General features: G+C 41.7%; 1 protein-coding gene across 1 annotated transcript in view; it reads right to left on the bottom strand.

Moving 5' to 3' along the window:
* TAFA1 (TAFA chemokine like family member 1) overlaps window positions 1–27,387 on the bottom strand; it is a 348,490-nt gene that overhangs the window by 66,384 nt on the left and 254,719 nt on the right. The window contains exon 3 of the mRNA XM_075073150.1: window positions 9,691–9,831. Coding sequence (XP_074929251.1) covers window positions 9,691–9,831 — 141 coding nt within the window. The remainder of the gene's footprint in view (window positions 1–9,690; window positions 9,832–27,387) is intronic.

The following is a 27,387-nucleotide window of genomic DNA, read 5'->3' on the forward strand; positions in this document are numbered from 1 at the left end:
AGAATTTTGGAGCATGAGCTTCGTGGGTGAATACCACTTCGTCAGACGCAGGTAATGGAAATTTCCAGGGGCAGGTATATATATGCTAGCAAGCAAGCTAGAGATAACGAGTTAGTTCAATCAGGGAGGATGAGGCCCTGTTCTAGCAGTAGAGGTAAGAAAACCAAGGAGGAGAAACTGGTTCTGTAATTGGCAAGCCATTCACAGTCTTTGTTTAGTCCAGAGCTGATGGTGTCAAATTTGCAGATGAACTGAAGCTCAGCAGTTTCTCTTTGAAGTCTGGTCCTGAAGTTTTTTTGCTGCAGGATGGCCACCTTAAGGTCTGCTATAGTGGTGGCCAGGGAGGTTGAAGTGCTCTCCGACAGGTTTTTGCATATTGCCATTCCTGATATCTGATTGGTGTCCATTTATCCTTTTCCGTAGTGACTGTCCAGTTTGGCCGATGTACATAGCAGAGGGGCATTGCTGGCATATGATGCGTATATTACATTGGTGGACGTGCAGGTGAACGAACCAGTGATGTATGGCTGATCTGGTTAGGTCCTGATGGTGTGGCTGGTGAGATATGTGGGCAGAGTGGCATCGAGGTTTGTTGCATGGATTGGTTCCTGAGCTGGAGTTACTATGGTGTGGTGTGCAGTTGCTGGTGAGAATACGTTTCAGGTTGGCAGTGGTCTGTGGGCGAGGATTGGCCTGCCACCCAAGACCTGTGAAAGTGTGGGATCATGTCCGATGAGTTGTAGATCCCTGATGATGCGTTGGAGGGGTTTTAGCTGGGGTGTATGTGATGGCCAGTGGAGTCCTGTTGGTTCTTTCTTGGGTTTGTCTTGCAGTAGGAGGCTTCTGGGTACACATCTGGCTTATGTTGATCTGTTTCCTAATTTCCTGTGTGGGATTGTAGTTTTGAGAATGCTTGGTGGAGATTTGTAGGTGTTGGTCTCTGTCTGAGGGGTTAGAGCAGATGCGGTTGACCTCAGTGCTTGGCTGTAGACATGGATCGTGTGATGTGCCCGGGATGGAAGCTGGAGGCATGAAGGTAGGCATAGCGGTCGGTAGGTTTTTGATATAGGGTGGTGTAATGTGGCCATCACTTATTGCACCGTGGGTGTCTAGAAAGTGGACCTCCTGTGTAGATTGTCAGCTGAGGTGATGGTGTCTGTTAGTCTATAAGGTGCCACAGGATTCTCTGCTGCTTTTACAAATATATAAATGTAGCCCCAGGTGCAATGTGCTTCAGCAGCAACTATAAATTGTGGACTACAAATTGGGGTATGTTTTCCTAGTTCCTTGAGTACAGCCCCCTGCCTTTACTAGCAGAATCAAGTACTGATTTTGCCTAAGATCCCCACGTGGCCTCCTCAAGGACTGAACTCACAAGACTGAGTTTAGCAGGCCAATGCTCAAACCACTGAGCTATCCCTCCTGCTAGGAAGTCTCCTGTGCCCATTCCAGCAGGAAGTTTCAGCACTGATGGAAGCTGGGAGCATGAGGCAGGCCACCAGAGAGGAGGCTGCTGGACTGTCATCCTGTTCTATGTTTCATTACAGAATAAAACCTTGTACCTGGTGGTTTGTCTGAGTGTGTGTGGTCTGAGGTGAATACACACTGACACACAATGCAGAGACACAGAAGAGCTTCAGACCCAGTTTGCCCAAAGTTGTGCAGAAAGTCACAAGGCAGACTTCACTATCTTGAACAGGAAGAGGGGCTACACAAAGATAGTGCTATTTTGGAAAAAGAACATGACTTTGGAGAAATCTTTCTATCTATATACCTACCTGTTTTAGAATTGACTGAAACACTCCTCATTTTAGCATTGAAACTCATAATGCTACTTACACAGGTATTTAACTGTTTATGTGTTTTGAGTAGTCCTTCAGCATACATTTTTACTGCAAACACTCTCCCCCTGCCACTCCGCAAAAAACCCCCCAAACCCTGCAGCAGCAAGTCTCAGAGCCCAGGTCAACTGACTTGGATTCATGGGGTGCACACTATGGTGCTAAAATTAGCAGTATAGACATTCCCACTTAGGGTCGGAGACTCATCTGAGCAGGAATGTCTCATTGTTGTGGGTCTGTTTTTGGCAGGGTAGACATTAATCTCATTGAGTCTATGGGTTTACTCATAGCGTGAAATCCTGACTTCACTGAAGTCAGTGGGGAGTTTTGCAATTGATTTCAATGGGGTTCACACACAGGATTTCACTCACAGTATGTAAAGTTATGCATACATGTAAATCTTTACAGGATAAGGACCTAAGTGCTTAAACCATTAAATTATTTCATTAAAAAAAATCAAATTAATGATCAAAATGTTCATTTTCTTTGGCGGATAGTTAGCTTTAACACAGGGACCTAATATCTGATTAAAACAAATACAGAATTAGCTTAAGTATGAGTGACCCCAAATATTTTGGACCAAGTCCTGCAGCTGCATCATGAATGGAACTCACATTTAAGTTTCCATGGGAGGGCGAAAGGTGGAGTGGCTAAATCATCAGATTTGGCAGCCGCTTTCCTTCTCTACACAGCAAGACAGAAAATACTCTTCCCTCAAAAGGAGACAGATACAGTAAATGAGCCACAGATTTGATGCACAATCCAATACTGAAAATCTTGAATAATTAACCCATCCTACCACTAAGGGCCTAATTCTGCAACCCATGTTGACTAGTGTGCTAAAAAGGGCTTAAATTAAAGTTTTGCATTGCCAGGTGTTCTGCAGGTCACTATGCAGTGCCACACTTCCTGCTGACTCTCACTCATTCAGGAATCAGTTGCTCAGATAGAGAGTGTGGACCCAGTTCTCCAGTGCTCTGCATCTTGCATACTTGTTCACACTGGGGCAAAGCAAGTGTAAACTCTCCCAAGTCAGAATGGTAGCAACTTACTCCTCCCACTTTGCACTGATATAAGTGACTGCACAAGGAGAAGGACAATAGACAATCAGAGGCAAATAATATAAGCGTGCTTAATTACAGCAGCAGTACTGAATTTACTTGAGATGTTATTTTTGTTGATAGTTGAATAAATAAGTTATCCTAAAGCCTGCCTCAGAAGTCACTGAAATACCACATGGTACTGTGCATAGGAGGTACAGAGATCCAGCAGATCCAGGAAAAGCACAAGCAGGTAAGCTATCAAAAATCTGGCACAAGTGACATTGATTATAACCAGGAGAATGGTAAAAAATGGCTGCCATGGAGCTTGACTGTGAAACCCCCACCAACCTTTACAAATTATGAGAACATGCTAAGCAGACCTGGAAAGAGTGTTCCAACAGAAATGTGAACTGCGTTCAAAAACCAGAGAGGCTGGTAAAATAGAGGATGAATAAAAAATGCATTGTTTTTGTCAAGGGTTGGATATATACACTGATTTCCACAGTAAGCATGATGGGGTAGGGGAGAAAGGGGAAGAAAGCTTTGAAGAAGTAATGAAAAAGTTTAAGAATCACTGTATCCCTCCCTTAAATATTCCCTGTGAATGATGGGTGGAAATTCATGTTCCTTTCAAGTCAAAGGGAGTTTTGTCAATGGGGCCAGGATTTCACCATATATAATATAATATAATATAATTATTTATTTGTAACATGTAGTGTGATGGGCTATCCACCCCACACACAAGGCCTAAATAAATTAGGCCAATAAACCTTAGGCTGCACCAGGCTGGAGGAAACCAAGAAAGTGTTTAGGGCCTAATTGCAGATGGAAACCAGCTGTGGGGGAGGAGCTGGGTAGGATCCACAAAGAAAGGAGGTTGTCAGTCTGGGGGATGAAACCTACAGTTGAACTCCCTGATTTGAGGAGGGAAAGGCAGGAGGCACCAAAGAGAGTAGAAAGCAGTCCAGGGAAGGTGCAATATGGGCTTTTACTCTCCCAGCCCTGAGTTGAGGGTCCCTGAACTAGAAGCTGGTATAGAGAGTGAGCCTACCAGCCACTGTGGGAGTGGCACAGACCAGGCAGCAGACCACCTGGGACAGTTTGCCTCAAATGACCTCCGATACCCTGGAAGGAGTGTGGGGGAGAACTTTAATGTGACTTAGCCAGAGGGCTAAGCTATGAAGATGACAGCGTTGCAGGTCCAGGAGCATGAGTGGAGTGAGTGAGTGACTGGAATGATCGCCTGAGTAACCACAGGAAGGAGCATCACCAGTTGGCAGAGCTAATTCCCCAGAGGAGCCACAAGGAGGCACCACTGAGCAGTTAGTAGCTCCATAACCATGTAGAAAGATGAATAAAAAAGGAGAAATAATAGCAGACTGTGTCTCAAACTGAAAATTTAAAAGGCAGTCTGTGACTCTGGCATACTAAAAAGACTCCCTCATTACAGAACAAATAGTTTTTTGGGTACAAGAATAAGAAAGTACATAGAAATCTACTCAGGAATATGGACTTGACACCTGAAAAGGCAATTTCCTAATGCCAAGCAGCAGAAAACACACACACACACACACGGCCTAGAAAAAGGCAAAGCACAGGACTGTAAACACCACAGTTATACAAGTAAGATTGAGTTTTTCGGTTAATAAAGAGACAGGAATAACACCCCATACCTAAGAATGAACATCAGCCACATGGCAGCTAGCAAGATAAAGAATGCTCAACATTTGAACAACCATGAAGATACCTTCGTAAGCCGCAGAATCATTTTGCAAAAATATGCTGATGAAAGAGGAAAATGCATGAAATGCACAATCCTCACATTATAGCTTTAAGTGAAGAGGACAAGCTGTTGACAAACACAATGAAGAGCGAAGGTGTAATACAAACACGCAGACATAACCTGCACATGATACATGACAGCACAAGTGAATGTGATGACAGAAATAGTTAAAAGAAAGTGTAAAGTCAGAAAAGTCAACCCCCTAAAACAAGGGGCAAAAAGGTGTGAACAGTTACTGAGGCACAAGGGCAGGGCAGTAAAGCAAAAGTTTTTGTTCATATATCAAGGAAAACAACAAGTGGCCTTGGGCCTAACACGAGGTGCTTGGGCTATTTGAGATGGCATGTAAAGAGCAGGAATAAGAAGTCTAGTAACAAACTTGAACAGACTAATTCCCAGCACAAAAGGAGTCTCTCAGTAACACCGTTATGTTTAGTGAGGCTGCAGAACCACCCCAACTGTTCTTTCATATAGAGACTTGGAGTAGAGTAGCAAATAATTTATGCAATAGATGAGGCACGCCTTCATGAACAGACTCGCATTTGAACGGTCTCCACTCCGGGTATTTTAGAATTCCTATCTGACTGAAGCAGGCTTTAGGATAACAATTTATTTAACTAACAACAAGGAATAACTTTTGAAGTAAGTACAGCCCTCATGCTGATATAATCTAGCCTGGGTGTGTTCTCTGTTTAAGGCTACGCCTTCACTACCCGCCATATTGGCGGGTAGCAATCGATCCCCAAACAAGCTTATATCGATTCTGGAACTCCACCAACCCAAACGGAATTGCGGAATCGACAGGGGGAGCCGTGGACATTGATCCCGAGCCATGAGGACGGTAGGTAATTCTATCTTAGATACTTCAACTTCAGCTACGTTATTCACGCAGCTGAAGTTGCGTATCTAAGACCGATTTTCCCCAGTAGTGTAGACCAGCCTTAGTCTCTGCAAATGGTTCCTTTCTCTGAGTAGTAGAGAATCCATCAGCATCAGCACTGAGTGAGGCTCTGCATGAAGTCCTGCAAGATGTGTGGAAACATCCCATCTTCTACAGCACAGGCAGAATTTATTTAATTTCAAACACTAGTCAGGGGGATTGCTTGTGTAAATGCTAGTTAACATGGGCATGGGTTGCAGAACGTGGAAGTAGGAGACTGCTTATCAATACCAAGGAGAACCACAGACCATTCCTCCTGCTGAGAAACAGCAAGGACAACAGCACTGCAAACTCCCCCATGCTGTCCCCTAACATACTTAATCATTGACCCAAGGGGACCACTATCAGGGGTAAAGGGAAAGCTCAGTCTCATGTCCATTACGTTCCTGGTATCAGCTGAGACAGTCAAATGCATCAGTTCTGAGGAAGAGTTTTCTGATGCAACTGAAATGGCCTGAGAACCACCAAGGGCTTGATCCTGTTAAGCTGATGGGAGTTTGGCCATCGATTTTAATGAGAACAGGATCAGTGTCCCAATTCATTTCATGCAGGCAACTAAAGAGCCAGCAGAGTGTAACAATGTCTCATGATAATGATCAACCTGAGCCTGGAATGCAACTAGCAACAGGGTGTCCAACTGCTGTTACCAATTCAACAAGTCATCCAGTCCCATTCCAGAGCAATTTGGTTTTGTTTGGGTGTGCATGTATTGGCAAGTTCACTTTGGAAGGAAAAACCAAATGCACAGCTACAAAATGGGGAATAACTGCCTAGGTGGCAGTACTGCTAAAAAGGATCTGGGATTACAGTGGACCACAAATGGAATGAGTCAACAATGTGATGCAGCTACAAAAAAGTTAACATGATTGTGGGGTGTATTAATGGGAGTGTTGTATGCAAGACCCCGGAGGTAATTGTCCCATTCTACTTGGCACTAATTAGGCCACATCTTGGCATCACAATTTAGGAAAGATGTGGACAAACTGGAGAAAGTCCAGAGAAGAGCAACAAAAATGATCAAAGGTTTAGAAGACCCAACCGATGAGGAAAGGTTAAAAAAACTGGGCATGTTAAGTCTTGAGAAAAAGACCATGTGGGGAGGGAGCTGATGATAGCCTTCCAGTATGTTAAGGGCTGCTACAAAAAGGACAGAGATGAATTGTTCTCCTGGTTCACTGACGGTAGGACAAGGAGTCATGGGCTTAATCTGCAGTCAGGGTGATTTAGGTTAGATATTAGGAAAAACTTTCAAACTATTAGGGTAGCAAAGCTCTGGAATAGGCTTCCAAGGGTGATTGTGGCATCCCCATTATTGGAAGCATTTAAAAATGAGTTGGACAAACACCTGTCAGGGATGGTCCAGGTTTACTTGGTCCTGCCACAAAGCAGGGGACTTGACTTGAAGACTTTCCAAGGTCCCTTTCAGTACATTTTTACGATTCAGTTTGTTATTTATGCTATTTATGCAAGGGCATCCATAACACATTTTAAAGTAAGGGATCAATGAAAAGATTTTTTTTAAGTGGCACATCATAGCTTTAAACTGTACAAAGTATAATACTGTGACTCACAGCATTTAATCATCTTAATATAGTAGATAAAGGAGGCAACAAATTTTAACTGATCCTTTGTAATGTACTAAATAAAACCTCCCAGAAAACAGGCAAAATACCAAATCCTTACTTAGGAAAATTTCCTACTGAAGTTAATGGAACTTCCCACAGAAGAAAATGGGAATTTTGCCTTAGTAAGGACTAAAAAACTACAAAATGACTTCAGGGTTTTTACCCAAGACGGTCAGTGTGTCAAGAATCTAAAACAAAGCGTGAAGATTAAACTAAGCATAAAAAGAATGCCCCTTAATTTTTGTGAACAGTGTCTTGGCTTTCTAACCAATCACCAATCATTGACAAAAGAACGCATGTCTTGATTACAACAATTAAACTTAAAAGGGGAAGAAATTCCTTTGAAGTCAATGAGAGTTTTGCCCCTGACTTCAATGAGTGCAGGATCACATGCCTTTCTGACAGTAGCCTTTGCTTTATCTTTTCCCCTTTCAAAATGCCAGTTGATAACATTTGTTTTCATTGTAATCCAGAGACAGCTATTAAGCAGAGGGACTCAAGTCCATACCTACACTGATTATTTTTTTAAACATAATTCCCCTCGGACCTACTGTTCTCTGAATAGAATTACCAGGTCTGAATTAACACCGCCACTCTACTGTATCTATTGGCTCTGGATTTTCAGGACCTAATGAAGAAAATGTGGCTCTCCAAAGTTTACCCAGTTTGTTTTTAGTTAGGCCCAACCAAAGATATCGCCTACAGATTCATGACTTTTTTTTGTTTCATAAAATTCTTTGTATCTGAATAATTAAGCAATAAAATGTGTCAGCTTGTGAATTAAAGTGTATTAATTCACAGCTACTGTAGTGCATTTGGAGGAAGGATTCCAGGGACTGAATGGCATTTCCAGTTGTAACAAGCTGTGAATTATTGCCCCACAATTTAACACCTAAAGTGTCTTTTTGCAATTATAAGATTTTTTTTTTATATTTTAACATACAAACTAGATAGATCCACACACATGCACACCATCGAACAACAGTTGAGAACATTGTAAGATTCCACCCCTCTGACATACACCATATTTTTCTATCTACTTACTATGAAATGATGCCAGCACAGGCTTCAGGCTGCAATGCTTTTGCAGCCCATAAAGCCAACAGGAACTTTCATCTAACCTTCAATGAAAATTGGCACAGCTGTTGCTCTGTTGGCAGTGCCTTTGAAAATGTTGCTGCACGTGACTGAGGGAAATGGGTTTTCAAATGTCTGCATGCGCGTCTCTCTTTCTGATGGAAGGCTGCATCTTTAAAATGTGAATCCGAATAGAAAACAAAAGATGCTTTGACAAATCAGCTGTGCAGCAACACTGCTGGGTCCTGCTACTTGCAGGAAGCTGAGGCAGAGTGATATTCAATCCCATTCAAACAGAAAAGGCAAACAAGTTCTTAATGACTTTTGGCACCCCAGGGGGTTACAGTCAATGATGCTACCAGATCATTTCCACAAAATAGAGATGAGAAAAGGAACATTTAAAATCCAAGCCCATTTAATAGGGCTGCTATACAAGGATGCTACTGATCAGACATCACTTATCAGTGTGTGGGGGAAATAAAACCAAAGATTAGTCCCACTAAAGTCAATAGATTCTTAAAGCCATAATATGAAGACATTTATTTTAAATAACCATTTCCAAACAGCACAGTATATTCTCTACTTGGTGCACCTCACTAATGTTCAATTAGGATTACGTGAACCATAAAGAGAAGTCTCCCATGAACATGTGTATATTTATTTCACCATTGGAATGATAAAGATAGTCACAAAATCAGAACCCCAGAGTACTGACATTTGGATAAAAATGGGACCCAGATGTGATTCACCCCATGTTTTAGTTTTGTCTTGCAAAGATAGCCATGCATGACAAGATTCTGCCCTGAAGCTTTCAGAAGAGCGGGGCCAATGTCGGATCTACTCAGAAATGGCATTTTTTTTTCAGAACCAAAAATGAGCTTTGCAGTTTTTGTTCGTCTTTGCTTATTACAAAAATGAGATCACTGGATTTTTTGGGCTGACTTTTTAAAGCCAGAAATTGAATCAGAACAACTTATTGTCACCTGAAATATTTCTGAATCACAGCCATTGAGACATGAGGGCCCAATAGAGAGACACAAAGAAGAGGTTTTGCCCATTGTTTACTAAGGGCTTGCTCTTGCCACCAGGTTTGCTGTATTTATGTGATTAGCCCCACAGACTGTAATGCAACTATTAGCGATAGTAAATCCTTTTTAAACTGGGTAAGGCTTGCAGAATCAGGCTCTAAGGTGGGAGACAAGGTATATTGGTGAGGTAAAAGGCCATCTCCTTGGTCAACCATTTATGCTTATAGTTTATCTTTTCCTAAAAAGCTAAACCAGAGAATACAGGTATGTTTGCTACATAACATATATATAGTGTTAGGTATATACTGGATGTTACATATTCAGTTCACACATATACTGGATGAGCTACTTGCCGTCAACACAGGAAGGTCTGTTTCGTGTTGTCCCGGCCACTTTCCCAGGGAGGCAGGAGCATTTTACTGTTTGTGATCTTTCCTCAATTCGATTCTTATTACAGCATCTGTGTGCTGCTATAACTTCACACGTTCCTCCTTCTGGCAACAAAGAGAGAATATTGACACGCTGATTAGGAAGAACTGCAATGGCTAGTCTAAGCAACCAAGCATGCTACTCTCACCCTTTGTGAAGAAAGGTTCTGTATAAGACAGATTAAGAAAGTGTTGTCTCCCATTACGGACAATTTTGTCCAAGGTAGGCATTAGTATACTTCAGAGGCAATAGGAAATGCAAAATAAATGCTCAAGAGTAGATACAGCACCAAAGCCTGCTTCTCTGCATTGTGAGTAGCTCCACTGACATGAATAGAACTTTTTGGTGTGAATTCACAGAATCATAGAATATTAAGGTTGGAAAGGACCTCAGGAGGTCATCTAGTCCAACCCCCTAGGGAATATATCACAACATGGACCTGAAGGCGTACAGACGACAGTTCATGCAGAATGAAAATGTCTGCCTGTTTTACATGTGTTCTATTTCCTCTCTCTCCTCCCATACCACTAGGTTACACTCTGACACAATCCCAGTATCTCAGAGAATCCACCTTGAAATGAACCCACTTCCAAATCCTCAGATTCGCCTCTAACCAGGTACCCATATTCTGCAGGGGGAGAATCAGTTCCCTAGGACTCAGCATGGTCCAATTTTGCTTTCCTTCGCACCTAAAACAATGGTCTGATCTGGCAGTCCCAATACAGGCAAAATTCCCACTGAGTCTGATGTCATGAGGCCCAAATTTTCCTTTCCTTCATTTTGTGTTTTACTCAGAGCATTCCCAAATGATTGATTACACCGACAGATAAATGAAGAGGGAGTCTACACGTGGGGCTAGAGGTGAGATTCCCACCTCACACAGACATAAGTGGGCTAGGTCTCATCAAGCTACCACGCTAAAGGTAGGAGTGTAGTTGCTGTAACGCGGGCAGTGGTGCGTGGCAGCATGGCTAGCAAGTACAACCCCTCTTGGACCCTGGGGGGGATGTACTCAGGGTGACTACCCCATGCTGCTGCTCACAGCCTGTGCTATGCTACTATTTTTAGCCTACTAGCTTGATAAGAGCTGGTCCCAGTAAAGCTGCGCAAGCCAGGGGCCACATTCCTAGCGCCAGCTGTAGACACTGCCAGAGATAGATAGTGTAGGGCTTCCGACAAGACATTGCTTGTGGCATATGCTTTGCACGTAAATGACACGACCAGAGCATTAGTCCCCTTCACTTGAACAGTATAGTATAGGAAGACCAGGCAGCACAGTGGGTTACTGTGCTGCTCATTAATCTCTCCAGACCTGAATTCCAATTGCATTTCGCTCATAATTATTAAGTGTTTATAGTCCCAGGCTGTTCGTTAGCAGATATTTGTCCAGATCATCAACTTGCTGCATCAGTGTAATCTCAATACAAAAATATCCACAATACATAAAAGAGCAGGACATGTCAGAAGGCTCACTAGGTAGACTATGAAAGCAATATTATTTAATCCCACCACAAGATGCTACGGCGCATTGCTTTAGCAACAGTGAACCACCTAATGGAAAAGGTCCATTGTTTCCATGGATCAAAAATCCAAAGGCTTGATTGTAACCTTACAATCAGCCATGAGAACAGGCAACGAGGAGGTGCCCCACAACAGCATGCCAGATAAGTTAGGACTCAATTCCTCCCCTGCTTTCTCTTGTTCTGGGAGAGGAGTAAGTTAGTTCATTCCTTTATATGGCTACTCTCGGCCTGTGCAACCAGCCAGCCAGCTACTCTGAATAGCGTGTAGGTGACACGGGATCTGGAAGACGACATGAGCCAGGGCTTCCCTCACTTCTTGCCCCTCACTGCCCACTTACACAGTTGCAGTGAGAAATAGTGGGCAACTGCTTTCCTCCCTACAGCTGAGGTCACAATCTCAGCAGGGCAGTAAGGGGAGTGGGCAAACTTTCTTGTCTCCTACTCTCCTCACTCTTCTGCACATCTCAGCCGGTGCTGTGAAAATCTAGCCCAAAATAAATGAGACCCATTGCCGTAATTATAGTCATGTGCAGTAAGGGAAGTACAGTAAATCCAGAAGTTACCAAAAAAGTGATCTTATGCAGCCCTTTCCTTACTGACAGAGGAAAAGCTACTTGGTTTGAAGAGGATCCAAGTATTTCCAGTAACTCAAAGCAGTGTCAAGGAACAAGCCAATCCAAAGTACGTCGTGGCACAAGAGACCTCATACTGGGTGGACATGTTTTACAACTTTAAATATTCAAACCTTCACCTTTCAAGAATGAGTCAATCAAAGCTGGTTAATGTCTGTTGAGGTAAATTACCCTTGATCACATACTCATGAGGTTTAGTATTGATGAGCTTGCCAGCTCCAGGCCAGACAGGCACTGTCGTTAATATTTAACTACTCTTGACAAGAAGAGCTGGCTCCTGTATTTCCTGTATTGTGTATACACATATTTGGCTACCTGACAAAGCTCTTTCTGAGCCAAGATGTGCAACAGCAGACGGATCACACAATTCAGACAGCTTGAAGGCGCTACCTTATGACAAAAGCCCCATTGAGGGTACCAGAGGAATAAGAGGAGTTGCGGGCACTCACTGTTGCTCAAGATTTAGCCCTATGTGTTTACATCTTAATATGAATTATGAACAAAATTTCTCTTCACAGCAAATGCTTTTCCTAACTCCTCTACCAGGATCCCAGTGATGTCAAAGGCAAGACTCCCATTGATCTGCTTGGCTTTAAGATCAGGGCATATACATGTCATGAAAATGTGTATCTGTCGTTCTGACTCCAGTACTTTTTGTGTGTGTAAACAGGGCTGCCCAGAGGATTCAGGGGGCCTGGGACAAAGCAATTTTGGGGGCCTCTTCCATAAAAAAAATTTGCAATACTATAGAATACTATATTCTTGTGGGGGGCCTGGGGCAAATTGCCCCACTTTCCCCCTGCCTCTGGGCAGCCCTGTGTGTAAATTTGGCTTTTAACAGGCAAAAATGTACAAAATAAGATAACCCTATCCTTCGCTGCACATACAGTACAGTAAATACTTGTGAGTAAGCTAAATGTTCTATTTCCTCTTAATTTTGTGGATGAATACTAATAACTAATTGAGGTCAGTTAACAAAAGTTAGTCTTGTGCAAAATAATGGGTCGTGGCTGATGAGCTTTATAATATGTATATAATTATAACATGGAAACCCTGAAGTTGCTGCAGAAAAACTCTAAAGGTTATAGCTGGTAAAAACACAATGGAACTAAGACAATTCAAAAAAACTTTTGTTACCATACATAGTTAAACTCTTATTAACTGGGACTTTTCTTTTCTGCACAGCCTCTAATTTTCATGCAAAAAGTATCTTCCCAACTCTTCCACACAAATAGAGGAAAATCTTATGTGCAGAAACTGTATTTTTTTGGGAAAAACCAGATGATACAATCTCATCATATGGTGACAATAACACTTTCAATTCCACTAGTATCTCTGGAGGATGTTACATAGAAGCTACTAAAGTTAGACATTTGAAAATCAGCAGGTCTGGATAAAAAAGTTTTAAAAGACCCGGCTGAGGAGCTCATAGGACCGGTAATGTGGATTTTCTGTAAGGGCTTGTATCCACTTACTGGGGGATTGACACATGGCGAATTATCCACCGAGGATCGATTTAGCAGGTCTAGTGAAGACCCACTAAATCCACTGCTGATCACTCTCCTGTCAACTCCGGTACTCCACCAGAATGAGAAGCATAAGGTAAGTTGATGGGAGAGTTTCTCCCATCAATGAAGCATGGTATTCACAGCAATACGTTGACCTAACGTATGTCAAATCCTGTTACATTATTCACATAGTTGGAGTTGCGGAACTTAGGTCGAATTAGTCCCACAGTGATACCTACCCTAAGTCTTGGCACACTAGGGAAGTTCCAGAAGAGTGGAAGAAAGCTAATGTGCCAGTTTTTAAAAAGGGTAAATGGGATGACCTCTTTCAACCTGATGTCGATCCCAGGAAAGATAATGAAGTGGCTGATATGGGACTCAATTAATAAAAAATTAAAGGACTGTAATGTAATTAATGGAAATCCACGTGGGTTTATGGAACATGTATCCTGCCAGACTAACTTGTTATCTTTTTTTGATGAGATGACAAGCTTGGGTGATTGAGGTAACAGTGTTGACAGGATATATTTAGACTTCTGTAAGACATTTGACTTTGTACTGCATGATATTTTGATTAAAAACTAGAATGATACAAAATTAACATGGCACACATCACATGGATTGAAAATAGGATAACAGATTGGTCTTAATATGTAATTGTAAATAGGGAATCATCACTGAGCGGGTGTGCTTCCAGTGGGATCCAGCCGGGTTTGGTTTTTGGCCCTATGCTATTTAACGTATTTATCAATTACTTAGAAGAAGAAAAAAATCACTGATGAAGTTTGCAAATGACATAAAAATTGGGGGAGTGCTCAATAATGAAGACAGGTCACTGATACAGAGTGATCTGTATCACTTGGTAAATGGGAACAAGCAAACAATATTTGTTTTAATATGGCCAAATGTACATATTTACATCTAGGAATGAAGAATGTAGGGCATACTTACAGAATGGGGGGACTTAATCTTCGGAAGCAGCAACTCAAAGAAATTTGGGGGTCACAGTCGATAATCAGCTGAACATGAGCTCCTAGTCTGATGCTGTGGTCAAAAAAACCCTGATATGATCCTGGGATGCATAACAAGGGAATCTCGAGTAGGAATAGAAAGGTTATTTTTCCTTTATATTGGCATTGATGTGACCCCTGCTGGAATACTGTGTCCAATTCTGGTGCCCACAATTCAAGAAGATAAACTGGGGAGGGTTCAGAGAAGATCCACAAAAATGATTAAAGGATTAGAAAACCTGCCTTACAGTGAGAGACTGAAGGAGCGCACACTATTTAGCTTAACAAAGAGAATCTTAAGGGGTGGCTTAATTACAGCCTATAAGTATCTATAAGGGGAACAAATATTTACAGGTTCTTCAATCTAGCAGAGAAAGGTATAATATGATCCAGCAGTTAGAAGTTGAAGCTAAACAAATTCAGATCAGATGTAAGGCGTAAATTTTTAATGTTGAGAGTAATTATCTATTGGACCAATTTACCAAGGGTCGTGGTGGATTCTCCACCACTGACAATTTTTAAGTCAAGATTGGATGTTTTCTAAAATTTATTCTCTAGGAACTATACAGGAGGTCAGACTAGATGATCACAATGGTCCCTTCCGGCCTTGTAATCTATGAAACTCTCAGTTTATAAGGGGTATGTTTTCAGCCCCTTGTTTCATACATTTCCAGGCAAACACTGTTACATAGTCAGCCCTGCATATAATAATTAGGATTTGCCTCTGCAAAATCTGTCAGCTACTCTGGGTTTTGCAGGAGCAAATTCTAACATTGTATGTGCACTGCTGTCTACCTTTTAAAGGTGCACATGCCAAGTGGAAGTGCATGCGTGTGTCCATGCAATTTTGTGCACATGAATGGGGAAGCAAGGAAAAGGCTGCACTGAAAATTTACCCTTAAGGGTATGTTTACATTGCAGTATAAGCCCAGCGTTCAAACTCATGCTAAGCATCCTTCTGTCTACAAATTGTGCTAACCCAGGGCTTGAACCCAGAGTCCCAGGATTCCATGGGGGTGGAGCAGTAGATGCTCAGGGACCTGGCAAGGGACCAGTCAAGTCTGGTGGAAAGTCACAAACAAAGGGCTAGAGCATCCACATTTCAGGAGGGCACTAGGAAGTCTGGGATATGGTTGGATGGATTTGGGTCTGCATACTGCAGTGTGGACCCTGGAGCCCCAGGTTCAGGCCCAGGTTAGAAAATTCTTAACATAGGGTTGACAACCAGTGTAGATTCTTGAATCCAGGATCCGTAGATCTGAATTCCACTAAGCCTAGGCTTACACTGCAGTGTAGACATACCCTAAGACTATATTACTTGCATAAAGATATACTACAGAACTCAAGTGAGACTGAACTAAAGCTCTGATTCAACAACGGAATGGGAAGACACAAAACCCTAAATCCAAATATGCTGAACTTTTGGGGGTTTGGAATTCAGATCCAGAACACATTTATTCATATATCATCTAGCATCATAAATCAGCTTCTCAACCCTTTCATAGTGCAGACCACATCTCAGAAAGACTGTTTCATAGGCCCTCTCGCCTCCAGCTTACTAATGCTTGGGCCACTTCCCATTTCATGTGTGATCACATTATGTCCCCATGAGAAAGACAGCATGGCTCTTGGCTAGGATTTCAAAACATGAATATTCACTGTGGTTTCATATTGGGAAGTAGCAATGACTATAGCTAAACTGCCTTCCATTCTCAATTTCCTGAAAATTGCTTGGAAACCCGAACCTGCCAATAAAATACTAATTATACTACTGCTACTAATAATTATATGGAAATCTGTACAAGGACTGTGATGTTTTCCCTCACTCTCTGCTCGAGATAAAAATCTAACTAGCACCACAGATACAGAACTCTTCCCTGCTCAAATCCCCCCGCCACCCCAAGATGGTTTCCTTACGCTTATTTGCCCAGGCTTTGCCAGTTAAATATTCAAGATCAGCTTCACTGAAACTAGTGCGAGAAGCAACAGAGGTAGTAACTTATCCTGCTAAGATGAGAGTTGTTCACAAACACTCTAAGGGTATTTTCTGAGGCTTTGGCAACACTCAGAATTTGGGGATTTTTAAGATCTTGAAGAACAGCGTTTGTGCTGTACAGTATGTTATGCCGCTTTGTGCTTTTCTGACGCCACTTGCTATTGTGGTGGTGAAATAGCATGTGTCAAATGTTGTTCAAAGAGAGAATATTTGGCAGGAAGTATTACACTTGAAAAGTTTATGTTATCTGTCTACATGCCTAGAGCCTGGAAATTTCCAATTTCTTGCAGGGGATTTACTGGCTAGAGAGGTGAATTCTATTGAATAACACTGGGCTTCTGTTGAAAAGACATCTCCCTTCCTGCAGCGCGGATGCAGTTTTAAGGCCCTAGGACTGCATGCCATTGTCCTTATAAACAGAGGGCTGCAGATCCTCGGCTGATGTAAATTATCAATTGACTTCAATGGAGCTATGACACTTGTTCAGCCCCGTGGTCTTGGTTACAATTTTTATTTGTATAGATATAGTTTGTTTTTTAAAAGACAGACTACAAGGCCAGGTATAGAAGTACCTCAGTGTGGACATAGACCAAAATATGGATTGTATAAATGTACACTCAGGTTTCTGGACTTTTAATGAAAGCATGGAATATTGACTCAAGGCTGTAACCGCTCCTTGGGAGCCATTGTTCTCGGTGCCATAAACAAGTATTTGGGGACTAAAAATGTGGCTCATTGACCTGATAAACTCTTGGTGGAGTTACAGCCTAAACCACTGTCACAAAAGAGGAGAAAGGCTTTTTTTTTAAATGGGTTACTGAGCGAATGGAGCTATTGGCTTTGTCTGCACATGTGCAGCCTGATGCAGCTGTCATGGAAGTCAAGGACAGACTTTCCATTGACTTTAGAGGGAAATGGATTGGGCACTAAATCCTCTGGTTACAGAGGTGGATTTACCATGAAAAACAGTGTGGTGGCATGGGGCACCCATGACGAGGGGCCCCCCAAAATGCAGGACTAAACTCATCTGACAACCTGCCTCTGAATCCCGGCCGGTGGCGCAGCAGGGCTCAGGAAGGCAGGGTGCATGCATTCTGTGGCTGGTGGCCCCACGGCTCTCCTGGAAGCAGCAGGCTGCTGGTATGTCTCTGCGTGTCCCTGGAAGGAGGAAGGCAGCTCCGCGCTTTGCTCCCACCCCAGGCATCTGCGCGCCCTGCTGCCGCCCTCCTCTCCAAGGGGTGTGCAGAGACGTGCCAGCAGCAGCGCAGCAGAGTTAAGCTGGCTACTTGCCACGTTGCCTCCCTCCACGCCATGCCTGGAAGTAGCTGACATGTCCCTGCGGCCTCGGGGTGGGTTGGTGGGGTGTCTGTGTGCTGCCCCTGCCCTGAGCGCCAACTCTGCAGCTCTCATTGGCTGGAAACTGAGGCCAATGCGAGCTGTGGGGGAGGTGCCTGGGGGCAGCGGCGCACAGAGACCCCCTGGCTACCCCACCTAGGATCTGCTGCCAGGGGAGTGTGCTGGTCACTTTGGGAGCTGCACCACCCAAGGTAAGTGCCACACCCCAACCCCCTGCCCCAGCCCAGAGCCCTCACCTAAACTTCCTCACAGAGACTGACCCCCGTATGCCCTTCCACACCCCAACCCTCTGCCCCAATCAAGGTACCTCACTTTATTTTCATTTACTTCCTATTATTTATAATATAGGAGGAGGATGAAGAAGAAAAGAATGAAAAATGGGGAGGGTGGCAGGGGAGATAAGAGAGAATGTTCTGTTTCTTGGCTGGGTCCCGAGGGGGGCCCCCAAAAAATGAAGCTACGCACAGGGCCGCACTAACTCTATATCTGTCACTGTCTGGCTAGAGATCCTTTTGAAACTTTAGCTGAAAGTTATTGTCCATTTAGGCAGCTACTTAAATTTATTTACTTAGGCCTGGTCTACACTAGAAAATAAGGTCATCTTAATTACATTGCTTAGGGATGTGAAAAATCCACACCTCTGAATGAGGTAGTTAAAATCCAGCATAAGTCCCTGTGTAGACAGCACTAGGTTGACAGAAGAATTCTTGTTGACCTAGCTACCACCTCTTGGGGCGGTGGATTACTTACCCTAATATTAGATCTCCTTCTGTTAGCATAGGTAGTGTCTACACCAGTGGTTCTCAACCTATTTATCATTGTGGGCTTTTTATCATATGCAGCTCTCTCTGTGCTATGTAGGTCGCATTCACACAATATATATACTACCTGTGTGGCCCTGAGGATGTCACATGGGCCACAGCTGTGTGTTGATTGGCCAGAAGCAGCCCACAGGCTGCAGGTTGAGAACCACTAGTCTACACAGAGGAGATGAAGCTGAACTGCTATAGCATTTCAAGCGTAGACAAGCTCTAAGAAAAATAACTTTAAAAAGCCTTTTTTTTCCACCACAAAAATACCTAAAAGAACAAATCCATAACAGGAAGGAGAGCCTGCAAAATTTCAATATTCTTGTCCTGCCTCCAAGAAGCTACAGGGGTGAATGGAAATGCCCTGGAATGGCTCAGTGCCCTGCAATGGCTCCTTTTCAAATTGACTGCAGAGGCAAACCCTTTCCACCAAAGTCTTCGTTTCAAGCTGTATGGAGCCACATATCAGAGCAGTGACATCTACAGGAAATAATGAAGACCAATGGCAGAGGAACGCAGCAAGAACTGGTAACTATCAGTAGACATAAAATGGATTTTGCATCCCATGATCAGTTTGGTGATTTTTTTTTATCCCAAGTTGGGATGACAAGCCAAAATTTTGCAATTTTCTGTAAAACCAAATTCAGGGGGAAAATGATTTCAGGTCAAGCAAAATGTTTCATTTTGATAAATGTGAAACATTTTGTTTCAGTTTTGACCCTATGTATTTTTTTTAAAAAAATATATGAAATAAAGTACATTCCAAAATGAAAAGTCATTTCAAAACAAAAAGGAAAAATCAAATCTTTGTTCCAGAAAAGGTCAAAACAGGATTTTTTTTTACCTTTTAAATATTACCCTCCCTGCTTTTTTTTCCAAAACAAATTTTCATTGATGTCAATATGATTTGGTGAAAAATTTCAGTTTCGTTGAAGCAGCATTTTCCAACTGAAAACTGTTTGAATGAATGTTTTCTCACCATCTTTACTGCTAAACCCTTATTAGTGACAAATTCACAAGGGACTCAGAATTTCGGATGAAAAATTCATTTTTTGGGGGAAAGTAGGATAGATGGAATTTGCTTGAGTGCATTCTGGGTTATCAATACACCTGCCATCTATTACATTAGGATGCTTTTTTGCTTTTACCAGCTTTAGAAATCTTTGCCATGCATGGGTTTAAAATGTTAAACAGTAAAAATTATTAGGCCCATGTCCATGATTCTTACAGCAAAACCATAGGTGCCAGCTTTCCCCAGCGCCGGTGGGTGCCTGTGACCCCCCCATCCTGGCCCTACCCTGACTCCACCCATCCTTGCCCCTGGCCCTGCCCCATTCCAACCCCATCCCCAAAGTCCCCACCTTTACTTCTCCCCCGCCCTGCCCCTATTGGATCCCTTCCCCAAATCTCCACCCCGGCTTCGCCTTTTCCCTCAGCACGCCATGTTGCCCCTCCCGCCCTGCCCTGCAAATCAGGTCTTTCGTGGCACAAGAGATGGGAGGGACGGAGGAGAAGCGGGATATGGCGGGGCACTCCCGGAGGAGGAGGAGGCAGAGGCAGAGGTAAGTTGGAGCAGAAGGGGTGGGGTGGGGCCACAGGGAACTGCTGGTGGGTGCTGAGCACCCACCATTGTTTTTCTGTGAGTGCTGCAGCCCCAGAGCATCCATGGAGTCAGTGCCTATAAGCAAAACAGGGACAATTTAACTCCTGCAAATGGTTTAATTTTAATTGGAGAATCCTGAACTCCTGAAAAGGTGTTCAATTATCTCTCTAATATAAAGCTACCTTGTGTTTACATACCACAGAGTGAAATATTTTACCCTAAATATGAACCTACTGTGTACAGCTGTGATTTAAAATATCTAATCAGCTACAGGGCTTAAGCACATGCCTGGAAAAAGCCAAAAGCCATCTTCTAGTCTTCTCTATTTTTTATATCTTTAGCTGAGAGGTAATAATGAAAGCATATTTCGCACTTCAAAACTATAACTTGCCTTTGCAGTCTCACAGACCCAGAACTCATCAGTAAACAAACATAAAAAAGGCAAACAGCGGTCTTGATTTGTGTTATACATTGTGAAAGTCATTAGCTATGAGTCAGGTAGCAAAACTTATATGTTCTCTTTTTGACAGTGATGACAATTTAATAGTATTTGACTCCACTGAGTTACATAGAGCATCCTGCGGCAATGAAAGAGACTGTTTATCAAAATGATAAACATGTTTTCATTTCCTCCTTGGCTGCATGTATGTGATCAGAAGTCTAAGGCCATCAAGAATTCACTTATTCTGGCCACTAGACAGACATTAAACTATTTAGAACCATCTGTGCTTGAAATGAGTTCACCTTAATGGACCTTCGTAAGGTAGGTCAGACATAATGAATGCATGTGTGCATGAATGCATGAGTAAAGCGGCATTTAGTTGAGACTTCTTGGGTTGTTGTGCAGATGCACAAAGAGTTGATAGATAAGAGATGCCTTTCTTTTTGGGGTCACATAACCAATGATTTGAGAATTCAGACACTCTATTAGATTTGCCTCCAGCCAATCACCATGACACCAGACACTTCCATCCACTCAAATGTTGTCAGAAGCTGTGTGTTATTCACAAAACAGGCAACAAGGTTGCAGGCTTAATAGGTTGAATTCTGCCAAGTGTTACACCCATAGAATTCATGCGGGAGGAGTAAAAAAGGGTAAGAACATGTCTTAAGTTCTGTAACCAAAACATTTCCATCCAATTTGCCGGAATTGTTACTGGCGTTAAAGAATTTAGTGATTTATACAAGCATGGACTTTACTTTGTCTACGTTCCTATGTTGTCAACTACCTAATTAACAAGAGGAGCAGTTGTTCTGACTTTTACTGAAATATATGTAAATATTACTAAAGGCTCATAAAACATCACTGACACCTCCATACAGAATTAAAGTGCTTTAGACTTCAAGTAAATGTTCAACAGCCTGACAGTAACACAGAAAACACTTGAGCCTTTTAAAGATATTCAAAAGTGATCTTACAGGAACTAATATGGAATAATGAAATTTTACACGTCTGCTTATCCCATATTATTTTATGACTGGTCTAGACAAAGCAAAGGCAATGCTGCGATAGTCATTTCACCAATTTGTAAAAGAATACGGATTTAGAGGTTGCAATTTGAACAGTTTTGTGGTTCAAGTCAGCTTTGGAAGCTTCCCAGCTGTAATTAATACATTCATAAGCTTTAATCAAAATGTTTATGTCAGTTAATGTGCCAGAACTACCAATTACCCAGGACTCAGGGGAAAATACTATACTTCACTTTATTCTAAGAAATAATAAATAGCTACTACATTAGCTGCACAATAGGTTCTTGCTTCTGACCTGCAAAAATACAACAGATGGAAAACACAAAATCCCATGTTACACCATCAGGCAGCTCATAAGTCAACAAACAAAAGACTCATCATAGGCACACCACACGTACCACAATTTTTATTTCCATGAACCAGTGACAATCAATATCTGCTTCAGAAAGAAAAGAATCAATGTTACAGGGATGCACTGTGGGGAAGTGAGGATGTCTGAAGAAACCAGACTTGATTTTGATACTTCTGTAGACCAAGGGAAAACTGTAGCCTTGACTTAAGCTGATGGAACTCCATTGACTTCAGTGGAGATACACAAGGGCTGAATATGGCCCATAAAGTTTAACAGCATTAGAGCAGCAACAAAAGTATGCAAATTTAATCCTAAAGCTAAAACTCTGCCCTCAAGACACTTCCAGTTCATCCTTAACTTATTCCATTGTGACGATTGATATAGTAAAGTTGGAAGCTATACATTATATATTAAGATGTAGCACAAGTTGTGAATTTACAATACAGAGTATATGTTCAGCAAGGTTATCCCTTTACACTAGGTGCATTATTCACCCAACAGACCAGAAAAGATTTTTTGTGGTCTATGTGGTACATACATATTTACATTTTTCATTAGTACCCATTATTTGTATTGTTCATTATGAGGGCCAAAGGAGATATGTTATTTCAAGCGTGGAACTATTCCACACAACAATGGCATCATAAAAGATTGCTGCTGTGGATCATTAAGTTTTAGCCTGCAAAGTTATTTTCACAAATACAAGGTTAGAACGATAGCTTTCTATAGACATGGGGTCTGTTCTCTGAAGAAAAATCCATTTGATTATGAAGAGAACATTTAATTTTGCATGAAAAACCAAACATTTTTGGAGACTAAGTCACAGAGGTACAATCAAAAACGTATGGACTTAAGATCTGAAAAACTCCTGTTTGTTCTGTCACCAGGTTAAAAGTGCCATGGCAAAAAAAAATGTTAAAGTGGCCTCCCTCATTAACAGGCTTAAACTGAGCTTTCCTGAAAGCAAAAATGTGACAAGCCTTTTATGGGATGGATTATGGCATCTGCAGACAGAAACATGCTGGTGAGGTGGCCTTGCTGCAGCTAGAACAGTGGCGGGCAAACAGTACTGCTTCCCGCAGCTCCCATTGGCCAGGAATGGTGAATCGTGGCTACTGGGAGCTGCGGGCAGCCGTGCAAATGTAAATAAATGGTCTGGCAGCCCACGGGCTGCAGGTTGCCCACCACTGAGCTAGAACTCCCAGCTGGGATTTTTCCTGACTCAGCCAGACTTAGAGGAGAGGTAACAACGTGCATATGATACAGTATGTCATGGATCTTCCATCTCCCGTTCTTCTCTCCACTGTTTGACATATGCCACATTCACTGCTCGCAACATTAAGCTCTGATCCAAATGCTACTGATATGACTGCTCTTTGGATCAGACCCTTCATCAAAGCCAGAAATTTTTTGTTCTCTTTCATTTGTATTTGCAAATTTCATCAGTGCAGGGGTTGACTTTCCTGTGATAGAATGGCAAGTTTGAAGAACATTTAAAATTGTTAGCGCAACCAGATCTCTGAGCTCACTATAACTACAAAGCAATTTGGTGGAATACAAAAGCAAAAGTTTTAATAGATTTTGGAGTCATGGCTTCACTCAAATGAACTCTTGTTGTTCTTGTACAATAATCTCAGGGCTACAGGTTGTCTTCCTGAAACCCTGCTAAGATGCTAGCAATGTGTTACAGAGGCAGACACAGACATAGATACTCCTCCACTTATCTCAGCTGTTGATTTGGAACTTAAAGACAGGTAACTCAAGATAAAGAAAAAAACCCAAAGGTATGCTATATGTATTTATTTACCCATCTAAAGTAACTACCATAACAACTATGGTACTAAACAGCTAAATATTATTGTTAATATTACAAAGAATCAATGCTTTTAAAAATAAGTGAATACAGACAAGTATAACCACTATCTTATCAAAAGAAAAGAACAGCTTTTGGGGGGAGGGATGGGGATGGGGTCTGAATTAGGTCTCTACTGGATCATCCAATATTAAGGCTCATTAATAACTCTTTAGCCCATGAGCTTTGACATCAAAGCCCTCCTGAAGCAATATCTAAACCCGGAACTCCTGTATCGGAGCAACCATTCTGCTCAGGTTCTGCACCCATCACTATGGTATCTGAGCTTCGGGCACTAAGTCCGATGCTTCGGGCACTAAGACAGAGGCTTTAGCAGTTCAGAATCCAGTACAAACTTTGTGTTCTATTCTGGCATTCTTGGTTATGGCAGCATTATACAGCCAATTAATCGTTCTATTGCAGTTGCCAAAGTTAATAACCTATTGGCTGTGGCCTTTTCAGTCAGAAAGGTGGCAACTGAGCTCACATACCTTAGCCAGCCACTGAGGCATTCGCAAAGCTACTATTCAGTAGCAATTCCAATGATGTCAAAAAAGAAGCAAATGTAATGGCTTTAATGGATACTTTAAATGCTTCTTATGCCAATTTCTATCTATTTTCTTTGAAAACAAACAAACAAAACCCCAAATTCAACCATATACATACATTTTATCTAAAGATACAATCTAATTGCAATTGTGTACAAAATCCAAATATCACACCATGTCCTTTGCTCAGCCTGCGTATTCTAACGATCTGTTTGCTCTGTTGAGTTACTTATATCGTCCTCACCACAATACTATCCGAAAGCCTCAAAGTCATTAAATGAATTTGCCCTCACAACACTCCCTTCATGGTGGGAAAATACTAAACCTATTTTACAGATGGTGCAAAGAGATACAGTGTATGTTTCAGAATGGTAGCCATGCTAGTCTGTATCAGCAAAAACAACGAGTCGTTGTGGCAACTTAGAAACTAACAAATTTATTTGGGCATAAGCTTTTGTGAGCTAAAACAAACCTGTTGCATCTGATGAAGTGGGTTTTAGCCCACAAAAGCTTATGCCCAAATAAATTTGTTAGTCTCTAAGGTGCCACAAGGACTCCTTGTTGTTTTTAGCGTAGATTAAGTGGCATAACCAAGGTTATAGAGAAAGCATCTCTCTGATCCAGGTCTCCAACCCTCAGTGCTCCACACCATTCTTCCTCTCCATCAGATAAAATTTTGTTTCAGTATCTCAACCCTAAGAAAATAATAATTTAGAATAAATTTGCTATAGTTTTCTGCACATCCTACTGTAAGGGAATATCCTTAGCATTGAAACTCCTGCTTGCCGACTTCACTCACGTTGTGCTCTTTTTCATTCAATATAGATGGGAAAAGCAGGCCTAAATAACTAACACATACATTTGTAATCCTCTAAAACCTTTTGCTAAGTTCCCAGCCATCAACCAAAGTAGCCTTTTAGAACAGGTTTATACACAGCTAATTCAAGTGAATGTGTTTGTCAGGCAAAGATGCTATGGTTTCTGCTCCTGAATTCACAAAGAAAACCCAAAGCACAGTGCACGCAAAATGTGGGTGGATCTAGGGCAAGCTTATGTATTTCCATATCAAACCAATATACACACTAGAGAATATGTCTTTCTACTAAAGAGCTTTGCAAATTGATCTCATGAGAAATTCACACAGGACCTTCTTCTTCTGCATATAAAAAAAAATCTCTCAAAGATGAATAAAAAGAAAATGGCATCCAAAGAGCAAGGCAGGCTTCTGGCAACTAACACTTCTGGCACACAGCATTTCAGTTGACTTTACAATAACAAGCAGCATTGGCTGAAATATTCAAGAGGTCATCAGGGCAAAGATGGCCAAAAACTCATAGTGTTAAACAACAGATTACAGGTTCTGTCTAGCTATTATGGGAGTACTGGCAATTTTTAATTATGGGCTTACTTGCATGTATGAAAGATACATGTGTGCATGACAAAATGCCTCCTATGGTGTGTGTGTGTGTGTGCACGTGCGCACATGTGTGTATACTGTCCCCAATAGTCAAAGTAAAGAAAATTATCAGGGAAAGATGCCTGTGGATGCACCATGCAGACATAGTGTAAATTTCATTGCCGTTTTCTCAGACAATGTTAAAAGTGAATTGTAATTGGTAGTATTAGCATTCCTGTGCTGATGAACTATAAAAAGCAGATATGTAACCCACGAGGCACCTAGGAATCCAACATGCTTTTGATAGGGCTCTTTAGTCTTTAATGAGATATTTTTGACTTCAAAGGCAGACCAACAATATCAAGTTTCAGAAATATGGATCAGATGAGGCAGATCAGATATTTTGGTGGGATCTACGATTGTAGAATTATATTAAGAAACTTAACCAGAAAATTAGGAATTTTCTAACTATTTCAGGAGATGAAGGGTGAAATTTTCAAAAGCATCTCAGGGATTTAGGAGCCTAGGTAACATTTTTAAAATTAATGTAGGCATTTAAAAGCCCAAGTCAATTTTGACACTGGGACTTGGCTATCTAAATCATGTAGGCCTTGCAATGGTGAGTGGAGCAATGCTTAAAAACATTTAAAAATATGGCCCTAAATCACTGTAGGTACTTTTGAAAATTTGACCCTTAATCTATTAGATCAATATTTTATGTGGCTGGTCAGTGCCTTTGGCAGATCCTTACCTTTTCTGAAGAAGATTCAGGAGACTACAGAGAAGAGAGAGATGTGTATTTGCTCTTTGAATTAAGCCTTGGCAAAAGAGATGCAATATACCCGCTTTCACCAGCATAAATTTATCCTCTAGATAGAATTAGTTATTGTACTAAACTCCTATGAAGTTACTTATGGTAGATTTTAAACTAAATGCAGCAGTAATAGAAGTTAGAGATAAAAAGATCTATTATGCCATCCAGTCTGATCCTTTGCAATTACAGAATTGTTCTCTATGATACATTTTTAGAGAGTCAAGGAGACTATGTGGCGAGACTAACACATGTGCTTTTTAACATTGACATTTTCCTGATAGAGGACAGCTAAACGTATTTGGGGTATTATGAAAGTGGAAATACCTGTATGCCAGAAGTTGTGGGAACCACATCAATATTGCGACAGGAAATTCAAAATGGCTACTTTTGCTCTTCTAACCTTGCCATACATGAAGGATATTTCCACAGTGGGAAAATTGTCAGGAAAGATATGTTAGAAGAATGGAAAGCTCAATTAAATACATAAAATTAGATTTATAGGATGCAAAACAGATCGGTTGATTCTGACTCAAGATAGGGTACCCTTAGATAACAGTTGAGCATTAGAAGCACTCAGGGTAAGTGTCCAGTGTGTAGCTACCTTGAAGGGATCTGAAGTTCTGATGCACATAAACAAATGATCTAGGCTCACATTCTGAAAATTGACCTCCAGCTGTGAAGTGCAAAACTTCAGACCCGTAGGAGCTGATTGTAATTGGTGCTGAGCATACTCGGCGTCACATGAAATCAAT

This window comes from Chelonoidis abingdonii, chromosome 17 (assembly GCF_003597395.2).
Source record: "Chelonoidis abingdonii isolate Lonesome George chromosome 17, CheloAbing_2.0, whole genome shotgun sequence".
In the NCBI taxonomy this organism is placed as follows: domain Eukaryota; kingdom Metazoa; phylum Chordata; order Testudines; family Testudinidae; genus Chelonoidis; species Chelonoidis abingdonii.